The sequence below is a fragment of the Salmo salar genome, chromosome ssa18 (assembly GCF_905237065.1).
Source record: "Salmo salar chromosome ssa18, Ssal_v3.1, whole genome shotgun sequence".
Classification (NCBI taxonomy): domain Eukaryota; kingdom Metazoa; phylum Chordata; class Actinopteri; order Salmoniformes; family Salmonidae; genus Salmo; species Salmo salar.
This window is the reverse complement of record NC_059459.1, coordinates 68,187,156-68,200,967: the sequence shown is the minus strand read 5'-3', so window position 1 is coordinate 68,200,967 and position 13,812 is coordinate 68,187,156. Positions and strand designations below refer to the sequence as shown.

Here is a 13,812-nt window from a genome sequence, read left to right as displayed (position 1 = left end):
AACTAAAAAGTCTTAAACAAATCAAAATATATTTTATATTTAAGATTCTTCAAAGTAGCCACCCTTTACTTTGATGACAGTGTTGTGTCTTTGGCTATGCAGGATTAAGTGATATGACATGCTATTCTATAAAATAATTTCTCTGTAATTAATATTACCTGATTAAGCTAATCAGATAGATAATTATCTAGAAAGTCAGGGCACCATGAAAGAATGTTTATAGTGCTGTTATCTCCTGAATAAACTCTTAAAGACCTAGTAATCTTTTACATCAGTAGCAGTCAATATTTAATTGTCACCTTGTTTAGTCTCATCTGAAAGTGGTAAATTCTTGGTTATCTTCACGAACCCTGGCTAACAAGTTGAACCAGCAATACAAAATTGGGTTTAATTATTTATTTACTAAATGCCTAAGTAATCACACAGAATTACATATACCGAATGGAACATACATTGATTACAAATTATGTCATAAAGAAAACGTCCCTGGTGGACGGAGCCGACATGATGGCTGGTTACACAAATGAAAGGGGGTTGGGTTTGAGTGAAAGAGCGGGAAGACTGAGTAACAAAGGGAGAAGCTATGCTATCGTAAATACAGTATCTTATGCATTGTAAATGACCACCCATTTGAAAAAGGAGAATACAATAAATATTTACTCTCAGCTGCGCTTCGGTAGATTGGTCATCGATGGAAGGCCGGTTTGTCCTTTATGGATCTCTGAAGAATGTTTAGTGGTGAACTGGAGCGTGGTAGACTGGTTACTCTGTCCGTCCTCTCCTAGCCCACGTTTAGCGACTGCTGCTAACTCCAATGGCTAGGAGGTATCACTTCTGGAGTGAATAAGAGTTCAAAGTTCATACCATTTACATTTATATTTACGTCATTTAGCAGACGCTCTTATCCAGAGCGACTTACAAATTGGTGCATTCACCTTATGATATCCAGTGGAACAACCACTTTACAATAGTACATCTATATCTTTTTTACTATATCCTATTCCACGTATTCCTTAAAGAGGTGGGGTTTCAGGTGTCTACGGAAGGTGGTGATTGACTCCGCTGTCCTGGCGTCGTGAGGGAGCTTGTTGCACCATTGGGGTGCCAGAGCAGCGAACAGTTTTGACTGGGCTGAGCGAGAACTATGCTTCCGCAGAGGTAGGGGGGCCAGCAGGCCAGAGGTGGATGAACGCAGTGCCCTTGTTTGGGTGTAGGGCCTGATCAGAGCCTGAAGGTACGGAGGTGCCGTTCCCCTCACAGCTCCGTAGGCAAGCACCATGGTCTTGTAGCAGATGCGAGCTTCAACTGGAAGCCAGTGGAGTGTGCAGAGGAGCGGGGTGACGTGAGAGAACTTGGGAAGGTTGAACACCAGACGGGCTGCGGCGTTCTGAATGAGTTGTAGGGGTTTAATGGCACAGGCAGGGGAGCCCCGCCAACAGCGAGTTGCAGTAATCCAGACGGGAGATGACAAGTGCCTGGATTAGGACCTGCGCCGCTTCCTGTGTTGCCATACCAAGTTGCCATACTTTTAACTCATGCTATATTCTGGCTGATATAGTCGAAATTCATCCTTTCGGCGTGTATATCGTCATCTTCACGTTAAAATTCGATGCTAATTTCATTAGGTTATTATCTGAGCCATTTCAACGTGGGGACCGTCGTCCTCGGAACAGGAAGTTACATTTTCGTCAAGAGCTTTATATAGGAGGTGAGAGAAGGGCGTGTTTCATAGTTTATAACCAATGTCTCTTCACTTGGGCGGGGCCACTGAGTTGAGCATAGTTCACTCATGAAAACCCAATTCTCTCATTTGGAAGCTAAAATTACATTTCATCTTTTCACAAATAGTTTCATATTTAAACATTTAAATTGCACAACAATTCCATGTGAATCTGATAACTATAATGTGTAGACTTTCCAAGATACTAATGATAGGATGACATAAACTGTAAGAATGTCTCAGATGCCAACTGATCTGACATCATATTCATTAAGTACCAACGCATATTTTCAACTGGTTGGATTACCGAAATATGGTTCCATTTCCCACCTTTTGATGTCCCCAGAATCTCTATGTTAACCAAGGGATTTTCAATAGTCACATCAGTAGAGTAGAGAGGAAAAAGGGGAAAGGTATTTATGGGAGTCATAAACCTCCCCCCCTCCCCCCAGGGCAACGTCATGACAACAGCTTCATACACTCTTGGCATTCTCTCAACCAGCTTCATGAGGTAATAACCTGAAATGAATTTCAATTAACAGTGTGTCTTGTTAAAAGTTCATTTGTGGAATTTCTTTCCTTCTTAATGCATTTGAGCCAATCAGTTGTGTTGTGAGAAGGTAGGGGTGGTATACAGAAGATAGCCCTATTTGGTCAAAGACCAAGTCCATATTATGCCAAGAACAGCTCAAATAAGCAAAGAGAAATGACAGTCCATCATTACTTTAAGACATGAAGGTCAGTCAATCCGGAAAATGTCAAGAACTTTGAAAGTTTCTTCAAGTGCAGTCGCAAAAATCATCAAGCGCAATGATGAAACTGGCTCTCATAAGGACTGCCACAGGAAAGGAAGACCCAGAGTTACCTCTGCTGCAGAGGATAAGTTCCTTAGAGTTAACTGCGCCTCAGATTGCAGCCCAAATAAATGCTTCACGGAGTTCAAGGAACAGACACATCTCAACATCAACTGTTCAGAGGAGACTGCGTGATTCAGGCCTTCATGGTAGAATTACTGCAAAGAAGCCACTACTAAAGGACACCAATAAGAAGATGAGACTTGTTTGGGCCAAGAAACACAAGCAATGGACATTAGACCAGTAGAAATCTGTCCTTTGGTTTGATGAGGATGGTTCCAAACTCAGTGTCTTTGTGAGACGCAGAGTCGGGGGAACAGATGATCTCCGCATGTGTGGTTCCCACCGTGAAGCATGGAGGAGGAGTTGTGATTGTGTGGGGGTGCTTTCCTGGTGACACTGTCTGTGATGTATTTAGAATTCAAGACACACTTAACAAGCATGGCTACCACAGCATTCTGCAGCGATACGCCATCCCATCTGGTTTGGGCTGAGTGGGACAATCATTTGTTTTTCAACAGGACAATGACCCAACACACCTCCAGGTGTGTAATGGCTATTTGACCAAGAAGGAGAGTGATGGAGTGCTGCATCAGATAACCGGGCCTCCACAATCACCCGACCTCAACCCACTCGAGATGGTTTGGGATGAGTTGGACCGCAGAGTGAAGGAAAAGCAGCCAATAAGTGTTCAGCATATGTGGGAACTCATTCAAGACTGTTGGAAAAACATTCCAGGTGAAGTTGGTTGAGAGAATGCCAAGAGTGTGCAAAGCTGTCATCAAGCCAAAGGGTGGCTACCTTGAAGAATCTAAAATATAATTTGATTTGTTTAACACTTTTTGGTAACTACATGATTCCATATGTGTTATTTCATAGTTTTGATGTCTTCACTATTATTCTACAATGTAGAAAATATTACAAAAAAAATAGTACAAACCCTTGAATGAGTAGGTGTGTCCAAACTTTTGACTGGCACTGTATACTGTACTCATAAGAAACTCAGAATATGAGGATGACATTAGTCTGCAACATACCACACTGTACTGTAATACATAGCTATGAATATGCATCCAGAATTACGGAATAAAATCTACTTTTCTGACAAAGTAAGAGTATAAACTGTCAGAATTATGTTTAATTATCTTAAAATAACTTTCAATTGAAATGCCATGTTACTTTATAAATGTTATGGCTCAATTAAAACAAACTGTATCATTATGAAATAATATCCTGTACAGTTTTTTCCATCTCTCGTTCATTCTGTCAGACTGTGCGTCTGTCTCACTCCATCAATGATGAAGAGATAAAATACGTGACGTTGAGGAAGACTCTGATTAAGAAGTGGCTGAAAGATCAGGGTATCAATTGTGAACTGGTGGGTACTCCTGTCTTCTCTATCGATCACTCTCTCTGGTACACATGGTCTTTCTCTAACTCCTCCCTGTCTCCACAGCCAGCTACATATGGAGCCCCCTCCCCACTCCCATGTCTCCAGCTGCCTGCTATTAGCCCCCCCCCCATCATCCATATATAACGCACTGTATGATGGGACACTGATGTGAAATCCTTTAGATTTGATCTCTCTCGGTCTCCCTCTCTCTGTCTGTCTGTCTTTCGTTCTCTTTCCTTCCCTCTCTCTCCCCATCTCTCAGGAGGATGTTCCTAACATAGCGTTGCTGGGGTCAGGTGGAGGAGAGAGGGCAGCAGTGGGCATGCTGGGATCTCTGCATCAACTGGCACAGGACAACCTGCTGGGCAGCCTCCTCTACATGTGTGGGGTGTCAGGCACCACCTGGTACACACACACACACACACACACACACACACACACACACACACACACACACACACACACACACACACACACACACACACACACACACACACACACACACACACACACACACACAATTATTCTTAGCAGGAAAGTTAATTTTGAATGTGCTGAAACAAATGAGGTATCTCTCTCTCACACCCTCTTACTCACTCACCCACTCACTGACACACACACAGGTGCATGTCATCTCTGTACAGCGATCCAGCCTTGTTGTCGAAGGAGCGTTGTGATGAAATGATAAAGAAGCTGAAGGATTCTACGGTGAACTTGAGCAAAGCTGTGGAGTGGCTGAAATTGAGGAAAGCACAAAACCAGGACTTCAACCTCACTGACTTCTGGGGCGCATTCACTGCATCCTATTTCATGAAAGAGGTCAGTGTATGATTGTGTGTGTGTTTGTGTGTGTGTCTATCTGTCTGTTTGCCAGTGTGTGTGTGTGTGTGTGTGTGTGTGTGTGTGTGTGTGTGTGTGTGTGTCTGCCTCTGTATCCCCCATCATCTCTTCACCACCGTTGTTCTCTCTTGCCCCCCTCCCACCATCTTTCCCTGCCTCTCCACCCCCCCATCTCTCCACTCCCCATCTCTTCCCCCTTGTTCTCTCTCCTGTATCAGATGCACACTCGCTGTCTCTCTGAAGATGCTAACACCAAACCCTACCCCATCTACAGCGCCATAGACCTGGACTGCCACAGACAGGATGACACTAAAGGTGACTTATGCAGGGTTCATGCAAACTTGGAAATTCAGAACTTTCTGAGTCAGACAAAGCCAATGAGTGTACATTTCTGTAATTTACCAACTTTCTGTAGGGGTGTGGTTTGAGATGACCCCCTACGAGAGCGGCTTTTCTGGATTGGGCGCTTTCATCCCCACTTCCTGTCTTGGGAGCCAGTTTGAAGGCGGGACTCTGAGAGAGAAGAGGAAGGAAATGGACATGGTTCTGCTGCAAGGTGGAGAACGCATAGACACACATGCAAACGTGCACACACACACACACACACATCAATTTATTGTTGTTTGTTTGTTGTTGCTGGGCAGGTATCTGTGGGAGTGCCTTTGCAGACAAGCAGGTGAACAATGCTTATGTGGTAAAAAAGATCTGGAGCTTATTTGGAGGTAAGCTACAGTACAGCATGCTAGTTAGCCTGCAACCCAGGAACAGACACAGTACAGACACACAAAGAAACAACAACAACGAAGAGAATCACCTTCAATCAAAAAGAAACACAAAAAAATGTAAAACAATACTCCAAAACACTACTAGACCATAAACTACAGGACACTACCAGACCATAAACTACAGGACAATACTAGACCATAAACTACAGGACACTACTAGACCATAAACTACAGGACACTACTAGACCATAAACTACAGGACACTACTAGACCATAAACTACAGGACAATACTAGACAATAAACTACAGGACAATACTAGACCATAAACTACAGGACACTACTAGACCATAAACTACAGGACACTACTAGACCATAAACTACAGGACAATACTAGACAATAAACTACAGGACAATACTAGACCATAAACTACAGGACAATACTAGACAATAAACTACAGGACACTACTAGACCATAAACTACAGGACAATACTAGACCATAAACTACAGGACACTACTAGACAATAAACTACAGGACACTACTAGACCATAAACTACTGGACACTACTAGACCATAAACTACAGGACAATACTAGACCATAAACTACAGGACACTACTAGACCATAAACTACAGGACACTACTAGACACTACTTTGGGGCAGGTAGCCTAGTGATTAGAGTGTTGGACTTGTAACAAAAAAGGTTGCAAGATCAAATCCCCGAGCTGACAAGGTCATTTTTTATTTTATTTTTCTGTTATTTTACCAGGTAAGTTCACTGTGAACACGTTATCATTTACAGCAACGACCTGGGGAATAGTTACAGAGGAGAGGAGGGGGATGAATGAACCCATTGTAAGTTAACCCGCTGTTCCTAGGCTGTCATTGAAAATGAGAATTTGTTCTTAACTGACTTGCCTAGTTAAATAAAGGACAATACTTAAGTGATAATGCCAGTGAAGCCGGTGTTTGAGGATATTTTGGCACGGGAGTTGTTAGGTTCGAGACAAAGCCGAGGTCAGCAAACTGTGCCAATATATCCTCCAAACACCGGCTTCGAGGGCATAATCACTTTTATACAATGGGGTAGCTACATATTCAAATAATGATTGACATATTTTTATTAAAAACATTATTTTGATATATTTATTAATACTATTTCATCCTTCCACAAGATATAGTCGCAACACAAATCTAGGGTTGCTACCCAAGCCGGCCGGCCGGTTAAGTTGTTAGAGACGCGACCCAGCCGTTCAGTCTTTTTGTTCTTTATCTATGGACGCGACCCAGTCGTTTGTTCTAAATGATCTTTTGCCATATTGGCTGTGATCAGCATTAATTTTGCAGATAGATTATAGCTTCCATCAATGTAAATGTCTTCATCACTTCCAAACTCCCATATATTCTTTTGCAAATATATATACACACATACAGTTGAACTCGGAAGTTTACATACACTTAGGTTGGAGTCATAAACTCCTTTTTCAACCACTCCACAAATTTCTTGTTAACAAACTATAGTTTTGGCAAGTTGGTTAGGACATCTACTTTCTGCATTACACAAGTAATTTTTCCAACAACTGTTTATAGACAGATTATTTGACTTATAATTCACTGTATCACAATTCCAGTGGGTCAGAAGTTTACATACACTAAGTTGACTGTGCCTTTAAACAGCTTGGAAAATTCCAGAAAATTATGTCATGGCTTTAGAAACTTCTGATAGGCTAATTGACATAATTTGAGTCAATTGGAAGTGTGGATGTATTTCAAGGCCTACCTTCAAACTCATTGCCTCTTTGCTTGACATAACGGGAAAATCAAAAGAAATCAAACAAGACCTCACAATTTTTTTTGTAGACTTCCACAAGTCTGGTTCATCCTGGGGAGCAATTTCCGAACACCTGAAGGTACCACGTTAATCTGTACAAACAATAATACGCAGTATAAACACCATGGGACCACGCAGCCGTCATACCGCTCAGGAAGGAGACACGTTCTCTCTCCTAGAGATGAACGTACTTTGGTGCGAAAAGTGCAAATCAATCCCAGAACAACAGCAAAGGACCTTGTGAAGATGCTGGAGGAAACAAGTACAAAAGTATCCATATCCACAGTAAAACGAGTCCTATATCGACATAACCTGAAAGGCTGCTCAGCAAGGAAGAAGCCACTGCTCCAAAACCACCATCAAAAAGCCAGACTACGTTTTGCAACTGCACATGGGGGCAAAGATCATACTTTTTGGAGCAATGTCCTCTGGTCTGATGAAACAAAAATAAAACTGCTTGGCCATAACGACCATCGTTATGTTTGGAGGAAAAAAGGGGGAGGCTTGTTAGCCGAAAAACACCATCCCAACCGTGAAGCACAGGGGTGGCAGCATCATGTTGTGGGGGTGCTTTGCTGCAAGAGGGACTGGTGCACTTCACAAAATAGATGGCATGAGGGAGGAAAATTATGTGGATATATTGAGCAACATCTCAAGACATCAGTCAGGAAGTTAAAGCTTGGTCGCAAATGGGTCTTCCAAATGAACAATGACCCCAAACATACTTCCAAAGTTGTGGCAAAATGGCTTAAGGACAACAAAGTCAAGGTATTGGAGTGGCCATGACAAAGCCCTGACCTCAATCCCATCGAAAATTTGTGGGCAGAACTGAAAAAGCGTGTGCGAGCAAGGAGGCCTACAAACCTGACTCAGTTACACCAGCTCTGTCAGGAGGAATGGGCCAAAATTCACCCAACTTATTGTGGGAAGCTTGTGGAAGGCTACCCGACATGTTTGACCCAAGTTAAACAATTTAAAGGGAATGCTACCAAATACTAATTGAGTGTATGTACACTTCTGACCCACTGGGAATGTGATGAAATAAATAAAAGCTGAAATAAGTAATTCTCTCTACTATTATTCTGACATTTCACATTCTTAAAATAAAGTGGTGATCCTAACTGACCTAAAACAGGGCATTTTTACTAGGATTAAATGTCAGGAATTGTGAAAAACTGAGTTTAAATGTATTTGGCTAAGGTGTATGTAAACTTCAGACTTCAACTGTACCTTTAAAAAAATATATACATTTCCTTTATTACTCTTCAACCCTCCCCCAATTGGAGCAAACTAGTGAACAACCATTCTTAGGCCTGTATTTCCAGTTCATACATACTATATACATTTTATGGACAGTCTATTTTACAATAGTTATATATACATATATGTTACTCCTGTCACTCCTCTTCCATCTATTTCTGATGTCCATCCGGTTTGATTTCCATATCTTTCAAATTGTGCTTTTTCAAAAAAGTTCTTAACCTGTATACATTTTACGGGCACAGTATGTTTTACATTAGTTATCTTGTTGTTATTAGTCCCAACCTTCAGCTCCATTTAACCCCTTCCACCTATCTCTTAACACCATCCATATTGGATTTCTATTTGCCATATATTTTTCTACTGTGCTATGATCTTTCACAACATTTCTGAACCTTTCTATTCTCATTGTTTTTACAGATTGTAAATTGAAAATAAACATTTTTGCTAAAAGTATTATTATATTATTGATCAATTGACTATGACTTTTCAGATCCCCCAGTACTGTCATCTGCAGGGTCAGATCCAGGTAAATATTGCAATTCTTCAGCTATTCCTGGGCTTGTGGCCGTATGGACAGTACCAAAACAAATGATCTAATGATTCCTCCTCTTCACAGCAAAATCTGCAGTGCTGGGAAAGTTGTATCTCCCATATAAATAACATTCTATTGGTTGCAAGAATTTGTATAATAATTGAAATTGAAAAGTTTTGAATCCGGCGTCATTTTGCGTATCAGTTCAAAAACCATGTGCCATGGAATCGGTACGTCAGAAATCTCTTCCCAACTATTTTGCAATCTATATGGCACGGCTGTCAATTTTTTGGTCCTTAAATGAAACTGGTATACTTTTTTATTTATCACAATTTTCTTTAACCAATTATGGGTTCCTGAGTGGCGCAGCGGTCCAAGGCACTGCATCTCAGTGCTAGAGGAGACACTATAGACCCTGGTTCGATTCCATAATGTATCCCAATCAGGCCGTGATTGGGAGTTTCATAGGGCGGCACACAATTGACCCAGCATCGTCTGGGTTTGGCTGTCATTGTGAATAAGAATTTGTTCTTAACTAACTTGCCTAGTTAAATACAGTTTAAAAAAAGTTCCTTCTATTTTTGCGGTAATGCTGCAATTAGTTGGTTGTAATTTTGGGTAGAGCAGACATTTCCATATGTTTTTGTTAGCTGCATGTATGACATCACTCCACTCGTATTGATGATATCATCTACAAAGATGATACTTTCTTTTTTTCCTTTTTTTTTAATGTTTTTTTTAATCAATTACTATATTTCAGTTTAACGACAATATCTGGTGTATTATTTGTTTTGTCTTTTCTGGTGGATTTAAACATTACATTTAAATTGCAACCAACCGAGATTATTGTTATAATCTCCACCTGGCACAGCCAGACGGGGACTGGCCACCCCTCAGAGCCTGGTTCCTCTCTAGGTTTCTTCCTGGGTTTCTTCCTTTCTAGGGAGTTCTTCCTAGTCACCGTGGATCTACATCTGCATTGCTTGCTGTTTGGGGTTTTAGGCTCGGTTTCTGTACAGCACTTTGTGACATTGGCTGATGTAAAAAGGGCTTTATATATACATTTGATTGATTGTATATAGACTGTAAACTCTCCTTCCAGACTCATATCAAACATCTCCAATCCAAAATCAAATCTATAATCGGCTTTCTATTTCACAGCAAAGCCTCCTTCACTCACGCCGCCAAACTTGCCCTAGTAAAACTGACTATCCTACTGATAGGAAAACTGACTATCCGACTTCCAATACTCTACTTAGCAAATTGGATGCAGTCTATCCCAGTGCCATCCGTCTTGTTACCAAAGCCCCATATACCACCCACCACTGCGACCTGTATGCTCTAGTCGGCTGGCCCTCGCTACATATTCGTCGCCAGACCCACTGGCTCCAGGTCATCTATAAGTCTATGCTAGGTAAAGCTCCGCCTTATCTCAGCTCACTGGTCACGATAACAACACCCACCCGTAGCACGCGCTCCAACAGGTATATCTCACTGGTTATCCCCAAAGCCAACACCTCATTTGGCCGCCTTTCCTTCCAGTTCTCTGCTGCCAGTGACTGGAACCAATTGCAAAAATGGCTGAAGCTGGAGACTTACATTTCCCTCACTAACTTTAAACATCAGCTATCTGAGCAGCTAACCGATCGCTGCAGCTGTACACAGTCCATCTGTAAATAGCCCACCCAATCTACCTACCTTATCCCCATATTGTTTTATTTACTTTGCTGCTCTTTTGCACACCAGTATCACTACTTACACACCTTCATCTGCTCATCATCATCTGCTCATCTATCACTGCAGTGTTAATCTGCTAAATTGTAATTACTCTGCTACTATGGCCTATTTATTGCCTTACCTCCTGTTATGAGAATTCTGTTCCCAATGTTCATAAACTGAACTTCAATTAAACTACTCAGTCTGCACCCCAGAGTTTGTAAAGTTCTGGTTAAATGACACAGACGGAGGCCCAGCCTACAATAATCAACCAAGTTTATTCACGAGAGCTCTGAATATCATACAATGTACACAGCCTTTTATACCTAACATTTGGTCATATCATATGTCATACCCCTTACAGATGCCTCCTCCTCTTCTTTAACACTGTCAATGCTTATTTACAAGTCTTCTCCATCACATACATTGCTTATCATATCCTGCCCCATGTTACATAATCTACTGTAAGCCTAAAGGTTTCTCCCCTCCCTGGGTGGGGAGACCTTCTTCCTGTTATTAGTTTCACAGTGGTCACAAGTTGTCTGCTGTCTGTTCACCTCTCTAGGGTAGGTGGCACCAAATCGTCCCACCTACGTAACAGCCAGTGGAATCCTGTGGCGCAATATTCAAATACCTTAGAAATGCTATTACTTCAATTTCTCAAACATATGACTATTTTACAGCATTTTAAAGACAAGACTCTCGTTAATCTAACCACACTGTCCGATTTCAAAAAGGCTTTACAACGAAAGCAAAACATTAGATTATGTCACAAAAAGCATAACAATTATTTTAAGAATTATAGATACAGAACTCCTCTATGCACTCGATATGTCCGATTTTAAAATAGCTTTTCGGTGAAAGCACATTTTGCAATATTCTAAGTAGATAGCCCAGCATCACAGGGCTAGCTATTTAGACACCCAGCAAGTTTAGCCTTCACCAAACTCCGATTTACTATTAGAAAAGTTTGATTACCTTTGGTGTTCTTCGTCAGAATGCACTCCCAGGACTTCTACTTCAATAACAAATGTTGGTTTGGTCCAAAATAATCCATAGTTATGTTCCAACAGCGGCGTTTTGTTTGTGCGTTCAAGACACTATCCGAATGGTAAATAAGGGTCATGCGCACGGCGCATTTCGTGACAAAAGATTTCTAAATATTTCATTACCGTACTTCAAAGCATGTCAACCGCTGTTTAAAATCAATTTTTATGCCATTTTTCTCGTAAAAAAAGAGATAATATTCCGACCGGGAATCTGCAATTAGGTAAACAGACGAAAGAAAATAAAGCATGGGGTCGACTCGGGCACGCGCATAAGCCCTTTGTCCTCTGATCGGCCACTTGTCAAAGGCGATAATGTGTTTCAGCCAGAGGCTGCCTCGATATCGTTCAGCTTTTTCCCGGGCTCTGAGAGCCTATGGGAGCCGTAGGAAGTGTCACGTTACAGCTAAGATCCTCAGTCTTCAATAAACAGAGGCAAGAACAACAACACCTTGTCAGACAGGCCACTTCCTGCATGAAATCTTCTCAGGTTTTTGCCTGCCATATGAGTTCTGTTATACTCACAGACACCATTCAAACAGTTTTAGAAACTTTAGGGTGTTTTCTATCCAAAGCCAATAATGATATGCATATTCTAGTTACTGGGCAGGAGTAGTAACCAGATTAAATCGGGTACGTTTTTTATCCGGCCGTGTAAATACTGCGCCCTAGCCCTAACAGGTTAACAGTTCCCCTTTTTCCTTGAATGTCTTGCTTACATTGCTAAATCCTTAAGCTTAAACTTTTCCTACACACACACATTAGTACCTTCATCTTATAATCACTCGGTTATACATTTTCAGGGTGAAATCATTTAGTCAAACCTTTAATCATAAAATTTTCATAACACCTCCTCATGCCATTTGCACACACTGTACACTTGTGTGTAACTGTGTTGTTGTTTCTGTCGCACAGCTTTGCATTATCTTGGCCAGGTCGCAGTTGTAAATGAGAACTTGTTCTCAACTAGCTTACCTGGTTAAATAAAGGTGAAATAAAAATTTAAAAAATGGATTGAAAAATAGCAATATTTTCAAATAACTGAAAGTGAGAGGTTAACCTGAATAAAGGGAAAAAGGCCTTTTTTTGAATATAGGGTGAGACATTCTTACTAATTTGCTAGAGAACCAGTTTGGATTAAGTATAACTTTTGTATGACTGAAGCTCTTAGTGCGAGGTCTAATGCTTTAATATTTAATCACTTCTGCCCTCCAAATTCATATTCATTATATAAATAGACCTGTTTAATTTTGTCTGGCTTGCCGTTCCAAATAAAATTCTATATTTTTTTCTCATATCATTTCAAAACTGTTGGCTAGGTGTAGGCAAGACCATAAGCAAATAGGTAAACTGGGATATGACTAAAGAGTTAATCAGGGTGGTTTTTCCACAAGGTATTTACCTTTCGATGGTAGCAAGATCTTATCTATTTTTGCTAACTTTCTATTAAAATTATTGGAATGAGATAATTTCTTTCTTTCGGGATATTTATACAGAGTATATCCACATCACCGTCAGACCATTTTATTGGTAAACTACATGGTAATGTAAAACTAGTATTTTTTAGTGATCCAATACGTAATATAGTACAGTTATCACAATTTGGTTGTAATCCAGAGAGGTTAGAAAAATTATCTAGATCCTCTATGAGGCTGTGGAGGGACCCAAGTTTTGGACGTTCTTATCCCTTGCTTGCTAGCTAGCCAACTACGGCTAATTACAGTCATGGCAAAAAGCCAGAATAACAGCAATGTAGCCGCATTTGAATTTGTTTAATTAAGCTGTTTTCTAGTGACATTATTTGCGTACATCCATAAGTGGGCTAATGAGGCGTGATTTCGCATGGCATAGAAATTTGTTCACTTGTCAAGGCCACTGTTGTTCAGAGGAGCT

General features: G+C 40.9%; 1 protein-coding gene across 1 annotated transcript in view; it reads left to right on the top strand.

Annotated features, from left to right (window-relative positions):
• The window catches only part of LOC123728745 (cytosolic phospholipase A2 gamma), a 31,486-nt gene that overhangs the window by 1,097 nt on the left and 16,577 nt on the right, over window positions 1-13,812 (top strand). Inside the window, exons 3-9 of the mRNA XM_045701419.1 lie at window positions 3,845-3,952; window positions 4,230-4,372; window positions 4,591-4,786; window positions 5,026-5,122; window positions 5,223-5,363; window positions 5,452-5,529; window positions 9,116-9,151. Coding sequence (XP_045557375.1) covers window positions 3,845-3,952; window positions 4,230-4,372; window positions 4,591-4,786; window positions 5,026-5,122; window positions 5,223-5,363; window positions 5,452-5,529; window positions 9,116-9,151 — 799 coding nt within the window. The remainder of the gene's footprint in view (window positions 1-3,844; window positions 3,953-4,229; window positions 4,373-4,590; window positions 4,787-5,025; window positions 5,123-5,222; window positions 5,364-5,451; window positions 5,530-9,115; window positions 9,152-13,812) is intronic.